Source organism: Delphinus delphis, chromosome 6, assembly GCF_949987515.2.
Source record: "Delphinus delphis chromosome 6, mDelDel1.2, whole genome shotgun sequence".
Classification (NCBI taxonomy): domain Eukaryota; kingdom Metazoa; phylum Chordata; class Mammalia; order Artiodactyla; family Delphinidae; genus Delphinus; species Delphinus delphis.
The window spans coordinates 31,727,997-31,746,243 of NC_082688.1; the positions used below are offsets into that span (position 1 = coordinate 31,727,997).

The 18,247-nt window shown below is 37.5% G+C and overlaps 1 protein-coding gene across 3 annotated transcripts in view; it reads right to left on the reverse strand.

Moving 5' to 3' along the window:
• Positions 1-18,247, reverse strand: part of INVS (inversin) — a 143,597-nt gene that overhangs the window by 55,982 nt on the left and 69,368 nt on the right. For all 3 annotated transcript variants that reach the window (XM_060014430.1, XM_060014428.1, XM_060014429.2), the window contains exons 5-9: positions 15,964-16,131; positions 12,034-12,214; positions 9,399-9,508; positions 5,872-6,043; positions 437-592 (exon numbers count right to left, since the gene is read on the reverse strand). In XM_060014430.1, coding sequence (XP_059870413.1) covers positions 437-592; positions 5,872-6,043; positions 9,399-9,508; positions 12,034-12,214; positions 15,964-16,131 — 787 coding nt within the window. The remainder of the gene's footprint in view (positions 1-436; positions 593-5,871; positions 6,044-9,398; positions 9,509-12,033; positions 12,215-15,963; positions 16,132-18,247) is intronic.

Below are 18,247 nucleotides of genomic sequence, written 5' to 3' on the forward strand. Positions count from 1 at the left end.
TATTTCAAAGGCGAATGGAAGGGCTTCCCCAGTGGCACAGTGGTTGAGAATCCGCCTGCCAACGTAGGGGACTCGGGTTCGAGCCCTGGTCCGGGAAGATCCCACATGCCATGGAGCAACTAAGCCCGTGTGCCACAACTACTAAGCCTGCGCTCTAGAGTCCGTGAGCCACAACTACTGAAGCCCGCGCGCCTAGAGCCCATGCTCCGCAACAAGAGAAGCCACCGCAATGAGAAGCCCGCACACCGCAACGAAGAGTAGCCCACTCGCCGCAACTAGAGAAAGCCCGCATGCAGCAACGAAGACCCAACGCAGCCAAAAATAAGTAAGTAAATAAATAAATAAAATAAATCTATTAAAAAATAAGGTGAATGCAAGAAATCCTACCTTTTGAGAGTGACTTGTTAGGAGCACTCTTATAACTCAAATAACTAACCTTTGATGAGTGTCTGAATCACATCTTTGTGTCCCATCTCACAGGCTCGGAAAAGTGGAGTATGTTTCATGACATCAGTAGCATCTACTTGAGCATTATTTTCCAATAATAACTTCACGGTGCTGACATGGCCAGAAAGGGCAGCAGCATGTAAAGCTAAAAAGGGAGCGAAAGAAAGTGAAGAGCTTCCAAATAACAGCTTTACCTTTTTATTATACTATGTGTCTTCTTCACTTTTGATTTTCTCATCATTTTGGCTAAATGCAATTTAATCTTCAGGATTCTCTATTTTTTAACTTTAACAGATTTCTATCTTTCTTTCTATTCATATGTATTACTCACACTTTTCCCCTTTCCTTCTACCTTTCTCATCTCACTGTTTTCTTCCTTTCCATCCTGTTGTTCTGAAATGGTCTCCTCAGTTACTAGTTTATTATCTTTTCCTCTTTCTAAGAGAGTAAGAGAACAAAAAAATGACAAAGAGAAATGATTTAAATGATGCAGGCAATTCTGCCCACAAACCCACTCAATTAGTATATGTCCCTGACGGGTTGTGTGACGGGACCGTCAATCTACTGTTCCTTCAGTTGGTTACCTGTGCTATTCCTGCAGTTGGTCTGTGTACCCACATGGTACTGAGAGTATGTGTATCTTACTGCACTGAGTGCATTTTTCATACAACATGACTCCAAATGCAAGTCAGCTATTTCCTCAGGGCGCAATTTCAAAAACAGCAATTCCTTTCAAGATTGGAGAAAAAAGTGAGATGGAATGTAGTCTCCTCTCTGGTAAGGGGTTTGAAAGAGTAATTTTGACTATGTGTGAGTTTCACATTACGCTGATCCCTGCCTACATTATTCCACTCTAGTGCTTATGTCATCACTCTTTAGATTACTCTTGAAATTCTATTTAATTCATCACTCTAAATTCTGAATTTTTCAGGATAACTGTCTAGAGGCCTGGGTCAATTCTTTCTAAGGGTTATGGCTCTATACTGTCTAGGATAATGTTTCTTTCATAAAGTGTGATCCATGGACCAAACCTGGGATGCCTATGAAATGCAGATTCCTGGGGATTTGTTGAGAAGCTATTGCAGACTGGGTACTAATATAATGCTGGGAATTCAGCAGGGAACAAGATAGCTAAGGTTATATTCTCATAGAGGAAGCAAAACAAAACAAGACAAGAACACTGAAGTAATAACATTTAAGTATTAGATGGTGATGGATGGTATAATTAAAGAAGTAAAAAGTATTTTGATATATAGAGTGACTGGGGGATTACTTTTGATTGGTGGTTAGGGAAAGCCTTGCTAAGGTGCTGACATTTAAGTTGAGAGTAAATCATAAAAAAGAGACAGCAAAGCAGAGATCTCAAGGGAGAGTAGTCTGGGCAAAGAGAACAATGAGTACAGGGGTAGGAATGAATCTATGTGTTTAAGGAAGGCAAAGAAGCTGCAGCACAATGAGTGAGAATGAGGTAAGTCAGAAAGGTAGAAAAGGCCAGACCATAAATGGCCATACAGGTCAGAGTGATGGAAGACACTGAAGGGCTTTACGTAGCTGAGTGATATTCGATTTATGCTTTCAACAGATCACTCTAGCTGTTTTGAGAATGCATTATAGTAAATTAGAGTGTAAGCAGGGAGACCAGTTAACGCTAGCGCAGTTGACTGGGTGAAAACAGTGGTGGCTTGAACTAGGGTGACAGGAATGGAGATGGAGAGAAGCAGAAAGATTTAGATTATATTTTGGAGGTGGAGTCAACAGGACTTCTTGACAGGATTTGATGTAGGATCTCTATATAGTCTGGGAACAGCCCTAGTAATTCTAATGCATACTTTAGTAATTCTAATGCATACTAGAGAGTTTGAAAAGCCTGACCTAAATGGCTGAATGTTAGTTTGGCCTAGACAAGATTCAGATGGGTGTGAGAGACTTCAAAAATCTGAAGTGTGTCATATGGAAGACAACGCAGAGTGGAACATTCAGTTTGACAAATTTTGGCTCAGTATAAGGAAGCGCACCCTGATAGAGTGAGATTAAGATGGAAGTAATGGGTTCTCTATATTGGAGCTGTTCAACCAGAGGCTGAAAGACACTGGGGAGATGTCTTTGGTGAAAAACACTGGTGAGAATGTTATAAGGCAAATTAAGGCATGATATATCTGTGAGAGTTCTGTGATTTTCACATTTAAGAGCATAAGAATGCTTTTTTTTTTCTCCCAGATGAAATTTTATACAACATCCAACATATAAAATAGTTAAGAGTTGAGTGGTTCTGACTAAAGTAGGGGTAGAGGGTTACTCACTTAAGCATTTACCCCTCAGCAACATTTCAGGTACCTCTATAGGAACGTGTTGCTCTGAAGAACATGGTTTGGAAAACCCTGGACTAGATTTAATTTTAAGGTAATTTTTAATTCTGAAATTCTACAATTATGTAGTGTGGCTTCAAGTATGCAACAGATACTCTTCAGACAAATATCAATGTCAAATTTTTAAAAAACAGACAAAATTTCAATTAAGCATAAGACAGAATTAATGATATTAAAGGAAATTCCCCATTTCTGACTTTTTTCATTTATTTTAAAACAATCTTAGACTACTATTGCTGCTCCCTCTTTGAAAAAGTACCACAAGTTTACCTAGGAGCTTTAAAAATTATTTTCAATAACTTTCTGTTATGGAAAATTTCAAACATATTCAAAAGTAAAGGCAATAATAGTCCAATGAACTCAATATTGTCATCACCCAGATTCAACAATTATGTGTTGGCTAACCTTGTTCCATCTAACTGCTATCCATTCCCCCACTTCTGATTTTTTGAAGAAAATTCTAGAGTCATATGCTTCCGTTTGTGAATATTTTAGTATGTCTGAAAGACAAGGATTCTTTTTTTAAACACAACCACTGTATCAGTCAGAGTATCTCTCATATAACTCTAACAGATAGAATTCAATATGAAGAATTGCTACCTTTGTACTGAAGAACTGAAAAAGCAAAAAGGGAACAGTAAGGTATCACAGAGGCAGTAAATGCAGAAAACGGCGAGCAATTCTAAGACTGAGGAAGCAAAAAGAAGAGGATGGAATTATTACAACTTTAAATGCTCAGAAGAGGCACCCGGCAGAGCCGAAGCTCAGACCTCAGAGGAGGGGCTTTGCTTGGCTGTTGCGGGTATCTCTGAGGAGGGTGCTCTTTGGCGGCTACCGTAAGTGCTGGAAAAGCTGCAAAGTGAAATTAACCGTTGCCACTGGAACAAGCTCTCAGTACTCTGTTGTGTGAGACTTACTAGGGTATTGCTGACAGGAACGGGAAACAAAAACAAGAATAGGAAGCAAACAGGAAGATGCACTCCCCTGCTCCTCTTCCAGCTTTCCAGTCTCCCTGTACTGCCCCCTATGGGCTGACTCCCCTGCTGGCAAAGAGGGAATGTGGTTTGCAGAGCCCCAGCCCCAGTCAAGCAAAGAAAAGATAGGCCCATTTTCATATCTAAAAAATATTAACAAAAGCTTTGTAATATCAAATATCCAGATAGTGTTCACATTTTCCTGAGAGCTTTATAATTTTTTTGTAATTTATTTATTTGAATCAAGATCCAAATAATACCCATATATTGCTATTGATAAGAACTCTTTTTTAGGGCTTCCCTGGTGGCGCAGTGGTTGAGGGTCCGCCTGCCGATGCAGGGGACGCGGGTTCGTGCCCCGGTCTGGGAGGATCCCACATGCCGCGGAGCGGCTGGGACCGTGAGCCATGGACGCTGAGCCTGCGCGTCCGGAGCCTGTAGCTCCGCAACGGGAGAGGCCACAGCGGTGAGAGGCCCGCGTACCGCAATAAAAAAAAACAAAAAAAACAAAAAAAACAAAAAAAAAAAAGAACTCTTTTTTAATTAAGGCAAAACAACTCTGTAGAGGGATGATGGAAAGGAACTCACCTGCATAGAATAGAAATGTCAGGAAGGTATCTCTGACATATAATAAAATCTCCTTAGGATAAAGAGCCCAGGGAATGAATGAATTTGAGAGGAATTTATGTCTCAACCCCAACCATGATGCACATTAGAAAGGCAACTTTGGTCGACAGAATGCAAGTATCCTAGCCCATACTTTATTAAAATACATGAAAAGTTAAACAAAGAGTGATGCTAGTGATAAAGACTGCATACTAATACAAGTCTGACAAAAAAATTAAATATTCAAATCATTTATAAGCTCAGTGTCCTATGCGCCTGTACAATACTCCTTAAGAAGCTTAAGGTCTATTATGAAGCTTTGGTATAGAAATATTCAATACTTTAAAAAGTTAAAGGCTTTATCAAAATTGATATTACCTAAAAACTCTTTTTAAAAAATTAGAAGGTGAGATGGTCTCGGTATAGGGAGGGAGATACGAGGTGTAGCAACTCCATTCCCCTCTGTCTCCCAAGTGCTACATCAATAGTGTTGGTGGTCAAGAAAGATCTTATCCAGGATAACAGGTAGGTGCAAACAGCTCTAGTATGTTTCTACAAATAAAAAACCATAACATTGAGAAGCTCATAGCTGAGGTTTTCTTCTGTTCAGTGTTATTGTGCTGTTGTGTGATTTTCCTTTCTCTTTCTGACTTGCAATTTGGATATACAGGTGTCCCTTGATATCTGTGGGGGATTGGTTCCAGGAGCCTCTATAGATACCAAAATCTGAAGATGCTCAAGACCTTTATATAAGATGGTATAGTACAGTGAATACAAGTCAGGCTTCCACATCCGCAGATGCAAAACCCTCAGATATGGAGGGCTGACTGCAGTATATAAGGAAGAGACCTCTAAGGTGACAATGAGTGTTAAAAAACTTACACTTCTCTTACTAATCAACACATAGTTAGAGGGCTCTCTTATTAGAAAAAGAGATTAAAGGAAGCACCTAGTAAGAGATTTTGAAGCTTTGAAGCTTCTAGAGCCATGGGAGGTTAACTCTGAAATGGGAGATTCAGGATGCAGCAATGCTGTTCAAAACTGAGAAAAGAGCATATTAAATGAGCCTGGTGAGAACATACTTAGATGTGTGTGTTCTCTAAAATGTAATTCTAAATGTTTGAAAATATAGTTAATAATTGCTAGGTATGTATAGTTTTAAAATGCAGGTTCATTCTTTTTTACACAAAGATATATGACTAGAAGAGTTCCCTCAATCATGTCTAAGGAGCAACAAGGCTTGTAAATCAAATGCCAAGATTCACTTGGTAGAAACACAGGCTAATTTTAGCCATAATACTCGGAAGAAATAAAGCTGCTGGAGTGATGTCCTGGCAACCTAAACTTAAAAAGTTAAGATGAAAGTCAAACAATATTAGATTAGGAACAATGGTTTCAACTTACTATTTTGCAAAATAGCACCATCTACACTTTGAAGCTTGAATGAAAGCAAACTGAATATGTCTGCCAGTTCTTACCTGTACCTCCATACTTGTCTGCCATGTTAATGTCAATGTCAGATTTTAAACTCAGCATAGTCCTAAGGACGTCATCACTGCCTTTCCCAGCAGCCCACATAAAGGATGTTCTTCCTTCAAGGTCTGAATCATCTTTTACTGAAGGATGTTTTAGAAACACTTTAACTGTTTCCTGTAAGAAAACTTCATTAAAAAATTTGAGACAAGAGAGTAGCATTTTCTTTGGTAAGAAAGTCAGTGTTATATGTGACTTCCACTAAGAAGCAAAGTAGTTTTTCCTCTACTTTTTTTTTTTGCGGTACACGGGCCTCTCACTGTCGCGGCCTCTCTCGTTGCAGAGCATAGGCTCCGGACGCGCAGGCTCAGCGGCCATGGCCCACGGGCCCAGGTGCTCCGCAGCATGTGGGATCCTCCCGGACCGGGGCACGAACCCGTGTCCCCTGCATTAGCAGGCGGACTCTCAACCACTGTGCCACCAGGGAAGCCCCTTCCTCTACTTTTGAATCAAATGAAATTATCTTTTTATGAGTAACGAAATTACAATTTCCATTGAAAGTAACAATCTTCTGTCCTTATACATTGGTTTTAGTTTTCATAGCACTTCAAAAATATAACCTAACTCCCTCATTCAACATTCTAATAATTGAGAATGATCATCCTCAATTAAGTTTAAAAACTCAACTGCAGAGAAGCCTAATACATTCTCTCACTGTATGTTTTGTTGCTATTTTTAAAAATAGTGCATTTATCAAATAATTATGGGTGGTTACTGAGAAATGCAGTGTTCAATTCATCTAAACAAATATTTATTCAGCATTTCCTACATTCAAGGTCCTTCCTCTATAGAATCATACAAAAATTAGGACCCTTAGTAATTCTAACAGTGTTTAACAATTTTAATGGGGGTTAATATTCATAGCATTTAAAATTGCATCTTTCCTCAAAACTCAGATGCTTACAAGCTTTTAGGAAGATCATAGAAACTTTTGCTTGAATGGAAATAAAATAGTTTCAGAAGAAAACAATTTCTGGAGGCTGTGAGTTGGCCAAAAATATACAAAATGTTGATGATCAGTATTTCAGAGCAAGAAAAAATTTAAGGGCTCATCTCGTCCAGCTCCTCATTTTATAGATGACATTTAGACTCAAGGTCATATAAGCATTGGTAGCAGTTAACAGGAGTAGAATGCAGGGTTAAATCACTTCACTCTTTCCACTGTAACACACACTGCTTCCTTGTCTTAAAACTAGATGTTGAGCTACTGAGGTATTACAGCTTAGTGCTCCTTAGGATCTAGTGTATGTCCTTATTAAGTAGATTTGAATAAAGAAATAAAATTTTGGGACTTCCCTGGTGGTTAAGAATCCAGTGCAGGGGACACGGGTTCAATCCCTGGTCCAGGAAGATCGCACATGCTGCAGAACAACTAAGCCCGTGTGCCACAGCTACTGAGCCTGCACTCTAGAGCTTGCGAGCCAGAACTACTGAGCCCACGTGCCACAACTACTGAAGTCCGCGCACTAGAGCCCATGTCCGCAACAAGCCACTGCAATGAGAAGCCTGCACACTGCAACGAAGAGTAGCCCCCGCTCGCCACAACTAGAGAAAGCCCATGTGCAGCAATGAAGACCTGATGCAGCCAAAAATAAGTAAATAAATAAATTTATAAAAAAAAAGAAATAAAATTTTAAAATGTTGGTGATTTGGGGGGTTTCTTTTAATAATTTGCAAACATTTCTTTGTTGAGTATGTTTTCTTAATGATGAATGTTTGCAAGGGTTTTATGGGACTGTTGTTGTTGATGATGTTTTTTAAAAAGAGAATTTCAACCTTTTGTGAATTAGTAGAGTCCCAGGAGATCAAGGGACTTGAAACTGAGCCTATAAAATTTGCATAATTATTAAAAAACTTAAAAAACTATTTCTGTAATTGGCAGATTGTCTAAAGCAAGTGTTTCTTTGAATAAACATCTATAATGTTCTAGCGTTCTTTCTTACTTGCATTAGCACAGTTACTTAATTACTGGTTTCTGTACATAGGTTAAATTTGGAGTCTAAGACTTGGGTTCAAGATCTTGAGCAAATCATTTAATCTCTTGGAACCTTGGTTTCTTCATCTGTAAGTAGGGATAACATATCCTTTCATAGGCCTATGTTGAAATATGGATTGAATTCTGATTTCCATAGGTTGACTAGACTGGGCCAATTGGATTTCTTATCTATGTGTAATAAGAATGAACTCCTCCTCAAAAACTCTGTATTTTTCTGAGATCTTGGGAGATAATAGAAGATAATGGCTTACCAAAACTTTAGGTGATATATAGAATAGACTTTTAGGAATGCCAAGAAGAGGGATGATTGCTATAGTTGCTCTGGGTATCAGAGAGAAAGAAAAGTGGGAAAGTAAGATGTTTTCTCAATCCAAGAATTCAGTGTATTCAATAGTGCATTTGGGGAGGTCAGGAAGATGGAATTATACTATGCTGATGATAACATTCTCATAATTTAATGAAACCAGGTGTTTCACTATGCACTCTCATGTAGAAGACAGCAAAATCCACTGTGACTGCGTTAATGTGTGCCTCTTTGGATGTGTCTCTAGTTCTTAGTGGCCACTCATACTCAGGAGGCTGAAGCAGCCTAGACATTATCATGTTGCTGGCTGGACTGAGTGACATAATGGATGAGAAAGTACTTTGTAAACTGTAAAGAGTGGCAGGAAGGAACTATTAATAATAGTTAATATCTTTGGATATATCAATAATTCATATTTTTGCTTTCTCAGATATACAATATACATAATTATTAGCACAAATAATAATAACAATGAATGCTATTTCTTGAATACCTACTCTATGCCAAGTATTACACTAGGCACTGGTCATAAACTTTCTCTAATCCTTACAATAATCCTAAAAGAAAAGGTATAATTATTCTCATTTTACATATGAAGAAACTAAGATTCAGAGAGGTTAAGAACTTATGCAAGGTCATACAGCTAGCAAATAGCACAGTCAGGATTCTAGCCAAGGTCTATTTAGTTCTAAAGCCTTGCCCACTGCCTTCAGGACAATTATAGATTGCCAAACACTAGATTGTCTTTAGTGCCTTACAATTAACAAAAAAGATTAAGTACACTTGCAGTAAAGCAAAATGCTACACTGAACAGTTAAAATAAAAATTCTTTAAAACTTCCCACGTGACTAACAACTTTATAAAAATTCAGACTATCACCTGAATCAGAGAGTGAACAGTATGAGCAATTGTTAAAAAATAATTGCTACACAAACACACAAATGAGTACATGTAACAGTGTGAAACCTGAGTAAGGTCAGTGGATTATATCAATATCAATTTCCAGTTTATGACATTATATTATACTTTTGCAAGATGTTACCACTGGAGTGAACTGAATGAAGGGTACACGGGATCTTGCTGTCTTATTTCTTACAACTGCATGTGAATTTACAATTATATCAAAATAAAAATTTAATTAAAAAAAAAGATAATTGTCATGGTTTACTTACAGCGAAGTTACTCTGAGCTGCATAGTGCAAGGGTGTTGCTCCTTGGCTGTCAGATGGGATGGTTCCAGACTTATTTCTTTCTAAAAGGAGATGGACAATCTGTGCGTGGCCTGAAAGCAGACACAAGGTAGTTATCACATAAAAGAACTGATTCATTTATAATCTATTTAAAGGAAAGGGGTAAGAAAAATCATTAGCACATAAATCAGCATTCACAATGCCCAGTGCAGCCTCTTCTAACTTCTCACGAAAATACATGATTATGTAGCATAAAGGCAAAAACTTACAACACTAAAAACTTAATGCTTCCACCAGGAAGGAAACGACTAATTATAATAGCCAGATTGAGAAAAAACTGTATTAGGTATCAGCTCACTGCATCCCCTGGCTTCACCTTATAAAACTGCTCAAAAAAACAGAAGGCAGCACGTTAGAAGCCAGCCCATCTCAGCCATCGGTGTCCCTAGTCTCCAGGTTCCATTGCACCATCAATCAGAACTGCACAGTTGTCCTCTTCTGCTATTCAGGAGGACAACCTATAATACAAACTCTTGTGACCTCTGAGGCCTTCTATCCATCCCCTCTAACCTCCCTCCCCCAATTTTTTAATATCTAGGCAGTGATTTCAAATCCCAGAAAACAAGTGGGCAGGAATGATGAGGTGGTAGTAGAGAAACATGCTCTGCAGTACACTTTGGAGGATGTGGATGTGGTCTCCACAAGTGAAGAACTGTAGAAAGGATCAAAGAATAAATAAGCCTGGTAATAGTATATTTAGGAAACCTGAATTTCATACATGCCATTGCTTCAGCGTATAGGGAATGAGGCAATGAAGAAGATGCCACATTAGCAGAGCAAGAATACACTGCATGAAAGCCAGGCAGAAAAAAAGGAATTTGAGTGGGAGTTGTGCTCGTCTACCTGCTCTCCAGCTATGGTTTGAGATGGAGCTCTCCATAACATGAATGGGCAAAAACAGGATCAAAGGCAATCTATGCACATAGTCAATCTAAATATCTCTCTCTCTTTTTTTTTTTTTTTTGGTACGTGGGCCTCTCACTGTTGTGGCCTCTCCCGTTGCGGAGCACAGGCTCCGGACGCACAGGCTCAGCAGCCATGACTCACGGGCCCAGCCGCTCTGCGGCATGTGGGATCTTCCTGGACCGGGGCACGAACCCGTGTCCCCTGCATCGGCAGGTGGACTCCTAACCACTGTGCCACCAGGGAAGCCCTAAATATCTCTTGTTTGAAAGATAAAGAGAAAAATTCAGAAAAGGCTATACGAAAACATACTCTAGGACAGGGAGAAAGGAACACCATCAGAAAGAAGAAGAGCATACCTCAGAAAATGATCTAGAGAAGGATCCAGAGGAAAATTTCAGGCAACTGTTTGGCATCCTTGACTTTTGCAAAGAGATGGCCTCTATGAAATGAAACAGAATATCCTAAGAAGAGAATAATCTAAAATGAAAAGGTAATGGAAGGAGATAAAAAGGAAAAAAGCTGAGATAAAAAGAAATATGGATGAGAGAAGGAAATCAAAATATAACCTAAAATACAATCTATAAGAGGCAGAAAGAAAGCTGAACTTGTGAAACACAAGTCAATTTAGTGCTGTGGAGACAAATTTGCAAAGTCCTCCTAGAATGCAGAGGAAAAGGGATGAAACTGCACCTTGAAATGAAGTCCAAATAATAATTATAAATCTGACTATAAAACTGAATGCAATCATTTAAAAAAGAGATTATGTGTAATTTAAAAACTAAGTCCATAATAATAATGGTTTATTATAATTATTAATATTAATTAATAATTACTATCAGATTATATTTACAAATACCCAAAGAATGATAAGTGAAAGTGTGCTAAATTCCTCATTTTAAATAGATGGGAATCAATAGACACAGTTTTGCTCTGGACTCTGACTTAGGCTTAAAAATTTAAAAGTAACTACTAGTAGAACCTAAAAATCCTCCTAAAACATTAGGCAATTCAAAACCAAACAACAACGAATGTAATGCACACACCACAAGGCAGAAAACAAAGGAATCAGGAAAAAAACCAAAACACTAATAATACTCAAAGAGCAGAATAACAGAAGAAAGATCAAATTATACAATTTATAACAATGATTATCAGTGGGTAAAACTCCTTCACTAAAAGAGAAAGACTCTCAGATTGCCAAAAATCAGACACATACACATATATACTCTCTCATCTAAAAAAGTGATCCCCAAAAAGATTAAGTCAAAGGCATATCAGGAAATATGATGAAAAGGAAATCAAATATCATAGTATTAGCTCACACATAAAATTAAAGCCCTTCTCCAAAAAAGCAAAGGCATTGAATGTGATGATTATTTTATATTTACATTTGTCAACAAATGTGCATTACTTTTATAATAAAAATGAAAAGACACGATGTTGAAATTAATATATAACAGAGAATACATTTTATATTGCTAAAATTTAAGCATACAACAGAGGAATTTAGGTATAAAGTGCCACATATCAACTAAAAACTAAAACAATTAAATAGGAGGTGGGAGCTGACAGGGGGAGAGAAGCCATGGAAAATTTCCTATACTCATGCAGTTCCTCCTGCTGTTGATCCTTGGTTTCACATTCAACTCACCTAGTAAAGCTGCCCAGTGAAGAGGCGTTCGAAATAAGTTATCATAAGATGTTATATTGCAGCTTTCGTATGAGGTCAGGACATCAACCACTGTCACGTTCCCATCAGCAACTGCAAAGTGAAGAGGTGTTCGACCCTCATAGTCTTGCCAGTTCAGTAAAGACTCTGTTGGAGCAGCATCCTATTTTTAAGGAACCAGAGACATACATGGAATCCTTACTAAATCACATTTGACATAGTATTAACTGAGAAATTTTTGAAACCTACATATTCTCTCTCAGCAGAAGTGATACATTCAGAAAAAAAGTATACAGTCTAAATCTTTAAAAATTAAATTTCATATTTAACTATAAAAAGTACAGAAAAGATACAATAAACATGTACCATCTATCAATAGATTAAATAGGGATCAACATTTTGCCTAATGTGCTTTTTTTTAATCTCTTACAGCTTCAGCTAAAGGCATATGTTTTGTATTTTTGCTTCATATATATACATCCATAAACAACAGTTAAATTTTGTATGTGTGTTTTCAGTATTTATACTTATGTATTATACCATACATATCCCTGAATTTTTTCTTTCAAAATTATACTTTTGAATTTTTAATTCCAACACAATACATTTGGGTATCTATGATGATACTAGTCCATTTGTTAAACCACAATTTAGTTAACCATTCTCCTACTGAGGGATATTTACATTTTTTCCCACTATTAACAATAATGCTGCAATGAACACGCTTCCTTTACATGTCCCTTTGTGGCACATGTGATTTTTCGCTAGCCCAGACACCTAGATGGGAAATTGCTGGGTTGAAGGATATTTGTATCTTCAGCTAGTATTGTCAAACTGCTCTCTAAATGGCTGTACTAATTAACACATCCATGACGATGTGTAAAAGCTTTTATTTCCCCACATGCTGGTACATATTAACCACTTAGTATTATCAAACTTACAGCATTTTTCCCCTTATAGGTATGAAAAGCATTTCACTGATGTTTTAATTTGTATTTCTTTTATGAATGAGGTGCAGTTTTTTTAAAATCATATGTTTATCGGATATTCAGTTTAAATTGATAGTTCACAACATTTATTTTTCTACTGGATCTTAGCAGATATGATGCATTGCTTAGGTCCTCCTTCAAGACTAAAGGACCTACTTCCCCAGCTGCTGCAAGTGCTGCCAGCAAATGACTTTCTACTGTCATCCTTTTGGAATTGCTTCAGCTAAAGAGAGTTACCTCACCCACGGTCAGGTCCCTTCTCAGATTAGGTCATATCTAAAGCCAAGCTCTCTTGTCCAAATTTAAGAACTCTCTGAAGGGCCATCCCAGATTTAGAGCTGTCTATACAGTCAGGCTATTTTACAAAAAAGAGTATTAAAGGTATTATAAACACTTCAAAAAAAGAAGTAGAATATTACCACAATGGTATTCTAGGGCCTTGAGTCTCCCAAGGACTTAGATGCATTTATAAGGGAGAAAAAAAAAGCCAAATCTGTGAGGAAATAAGATATTATGAGTGAGAATCATCCTCCAAAGACTTCAGATCTTGGAATTAACACATAAAGAATATAAAACAACTATCTATGAAACATGTAAGAAAATAAAAAATGAAATAAAAGGTGAGCAAGGAACAAAAATTCTCAAAATGATCAGGCAGGTCTGAAAAAGAACCAAGTAGAACTTTTAGAAGTGAAAATGTAATCACTAAGATTGAAGACTAAATGAACAGGGTAAACAAGAGATTGGATGCAGCTGAAGAAAGACCTGGCAAACTGGAAGGCAGATCTGATGTAAGTACCCAGAATGTAGTAGAAAGAGACAAGATGATAGAAATGTAAAAGAGAAGTTAAGAGACATGGAAAGTAAAATGGAAAAGTCTAAAATATGTATTCCTGGAGACCCCATAGGCAGGAGTAGAGAGAATAAAAGAGATGCAATATTTAAAGAGATAATGGTTATATATTTTCCAGAAATGAGATGCAATAATCAGAATGTATACCAAACAGGAAAAAAAAAAAGGCACACCTAGACAAACCGTAGTAAAACTGTAGTATGCCATACAGAAAAATTTTAAAAAGCAGCCTGAGAGAAAAGATATCTATAAAGGGGTGACATAGACCAATAACAGGCTCTTCAAGAGGAATTAATGAAAGGCAGAAAGCAGCAAAATGACAGTCTGAAAGAGTTGAGAAAAGTAACTACTTAGAACTGTGTATACAGGAAAACTATATATTCAAGAGCACAGTAGAAATGTAGACATTCTTAACAAATAAAATCAGGGAGGGCTTCCCTGGTGGTGCAGTGGTTAAGAATCCACCTGCCAATGCAGGGGACACGGGTTCAATCCCTGGGCTGGGAAGATCCTACATGCCATGGAGCAACAAAGCTCAGGCACAACTACTGAGCCTGAGCTCTAGAGCCCACGTGCCACAGCTACTGAAGCCTGTGCGCCTAGAGCCTGTGCTCCACAACAAAAGAAGCCCACACACTGCAATGAAGAGTAGCCCCTATTCACTGCAACTAGAGAAAGCCCATGCACAGCAACAAAGACCCAACACAGCCAAAAAAACAAAACAAAACACAAACAAATAAATAAGTTTATAAAAAAAAAAAATCAGGGAGTTTACCACCATAGATCTACACTAAAGGAAGTTCTAAGAATTATATTTCAGGAAGTAAGATAATAATAACTCTAGAAGGAAAATTTGAGACTCAAGAAGAAATGCAGAGCAAAGAAATTAGTTAACACACAAGTAGAAATAAATTTTCATTGTACAAATAAAACAATATCTTTTAAAGTCTAATTTGTGTGTTATAAGCAAATAGGACTAAATATTAGACTACCATAGCCTGTAAGTTGGAATTTGGGAAGGAGTGATTAGAAAACCTCAAAGAATATACTGATAAATATTCAAAATTAATAAGAAAGTATAGCAAGTTGGTTAAATATATAATTAATGGCCCAAACTATCAATTGCATTTCTATATACCTGCAACAACCAGTTAAATACATACCCTAGATACACTAGATATGCTTTTACAAAAGGTTCAGAGCAGCACTATTGTAAATAGCAGAGAACTGGAAACAGTTCCAAATGTCAGTCAATAACAGATTGAATAATGTGTGTCATTTAATCTTCATAAAATGGAATACTATACAGCAGTAAAAAGTAATATATTACAGCTACACACAGCAACATAGATAAAATCACCAGCTTAACACTGAGCAAGAGAAAAGTATGTTGCGGAAAAATACATACAGTATGATTCTATGAATATAAAATTCAAAAATGTTAAAAACTAAACAATATATTTTTTAGGGATACAAACACATGTCAAAACTACAATGAAAACCAGTGGAATGATAATCACAAAACTGAGGATGGTGGCTGACTCTGAGAAAGGAGAGAAAAGAACGGTACTGGGAGGTATCCAGGGAACTTCAATGGTAATGTACTTGGCTCCTCAACTCAGTGATGAGTACATGAGTATTTGTTGTTTCCTTATATATCTTAAATGTATTATATAAATATTCACTTACATCTATTTACTATTTAATAAGAGCAAGTATAAAACAAAGACAGGGATGATAAATATAAACTCAGAAAAGTAGTTGATAGGGGACAGGAATGGCACAGGGAGAGAGAATGTATTTGGAAACTGGTACATAGGAAAGTTCTGTTTGGTCTTAAATAACAGTATTAAAATGTTTTATTTCTTGGTGATGAGCTCACATGTTTGTTATACTCTTTTGCTTCATAATTTGGTTGTGTGTCATATAAATGCTTTTGCATATATTGGATATTTCATTATATATATATATAGAGAGAGAGAGAGAGAGAGAGAGAGAGAGAGTGTGTGTGTGTGTGTGTGTGTGTGTGTGTGTGTATATATATTTGGAAAGGCCATCCATTATACCCACCAGAATGCATCGCACTGTATGAACAGCACTCGGATCTTTGTGGTTGGCTGCCCAGTGAAGTGGGATCTTGCCTTCGACATCAGGAATTCCAATGTTGGAATCATGCTTGATGAGCAGCTTCACATGCTCAGGGTTATTGTAGTAGGCACTCCAATGCAGAGCTGTTTGCTGCAAAATTGAGAGATTCTCAAAATAACAGTAACTACAGTAACAGTGAAAACACAACAAACTCTTCCCAAACTTTCAGTGTGTGACAGGCACTGTCGTAAGAGTTTTATATATTTTATCTCATGTAGTCTATATCATGACAACTCTGGGAAATGAGTACTCTTGAATTTGCATACGACTGGTGAGGAAAGTTAAGTATGAAGAGGGTAAGTAATCTGCTCAAGGGTGTGAAGGTAGCAAGTGGCTGAATAGAGAGTTTAAACCCAGGCAGTCTGACTCCAGAATCTGACATCTTAACCATGGCAGGGATTTAGGTCATCAAGTACTAATACCTGATAATACTGAGAAAGAAAAACCCAGCGAAATATTTTATGAATAATTATCAACAAAGCAAGTGATCATCTTTTTTTTTTTTTTTTTTTTTGCGGTACGCGGGCCTCTCACTGTTGTGGCCTCTCCCATGCGGAGCACAGGCTCCGGACGCTCAGGCTCAGCGGCCATGGCCCACAGGCCTAGCTGCTCCGCGGCACGTGGGATCCTCCCGGACCGGGGCACAAACCTGTGTCCCCTGCATCGGCAGGCGGACTTTAAACCACTGCACCACCAGGGAAGCCCCAAGTGATCATCTTGATATTGTACTAAGCACCTTAAGAATCTGATAGAAGGTTTATATTTTAATATCTATCAGAAAAGATCCATGCATAGGAAATCATGGATCTAGAATCCATTTTTTATATCAAAGGATAAATTTAAATTTAACTATAATTTTACAGGATAAATTGTTAAGATATATTTTAAAAATACAGCAACACTTGCTTTATTTTTAGATAAAGTTAAAAATGAACATGCTGAATTTGCCAATGTTGCTTTAAAAATCTCTTCTGTCATTCTCATCAACATACTGGTTTCTCTATTAGGAGAACTATTAATGAAACCACAGAGAAACTGTTTAGATATACTTTATACCTTGAGAGTAGCATTGTCATGAATCCAATCTAGAACGAAATCATTTAACACCAAGAACCAAGCTCAACTGTCACATTAAAAACTTTAAATGTTGGCATATGTGGTATTCATTCAAAGTGAACCTACAGGCGTCTAACATGTAGAGTTATTAACTCATTAATTTTTGTTTAGTGATAACTGCAGAATAAAAAAGTCACAAGTATCAAAGCAGTTAATCGCCTAAAACCACATTTTCAGTAAACAACATGTACAGTTTCTGTAGTTCTTTTCTTTTCCTATATTTGTTCTTTTTTAAAGAATTAATTAATTTTTGGCTGCGTTGGGTCTTCACTGCTGTGCGTGGGCTTTCTCTAGTTGTGGCGAGCCGGGGCTACTCTTCGTTGTGGTGTGCGGGCTTCTCATTTTGGTGGCTTCTCTTGTTGTGGAGCATGGGCTTTAGACACGTGGGCTTCAGTAGCTGCAGCACGCGGGCTCAGTAGTTGTGGCACACGGGCTTAGTTGCTCCACAGCATGTGGGATCTTCCTGGACCAGTGATTGAACCCATGTCCCGTCCCTGCATTGGCAGGCAGATTCTTAACCACTGCACCACCAGGGAAGTCCCTGTTCTGAATATATTTACTGAAATATATTATGCTGTTGAACCTAACAGTAAAAAGTTTGGGATTGCATTTTTTTACATCTTTGTTTTTTATTTTTCTAGTAATTCTTTTTTTTTGGACTGTGGTAAAATGTACATAACATAAAATTTACCATTTTAACTGTTTCTAAGTGTAATGTTCAGTGGTATTAAGTACGTTCACATTGTTGTGTAACCATCAGTACTATTTATCTCCAGAATTTTTTCATCTTCCCAAACTGAAACTCCATACCCATTTAACAATAACTCCTAATTCCCACCTCCTCCCCGTCACCTGGCAACCACCATTCTACTTTCTGTCTGTATGAATTTGACTCCTCTAGGTACCTTGTAAGTGGAATCTTACAGTACTTGTCTTTTTGTGTCTGACTTGTCACTTGGCATAATGTCCTCAAAGTTCATCCACATTGTAGCATGTGTCAGAATTCCATTCCTCTTTAAGGCTGAATAATATTCTACCGTATGTATATACTGCATTTTTTTAATCCAGCTGTCCATCAAAAGACATTTGG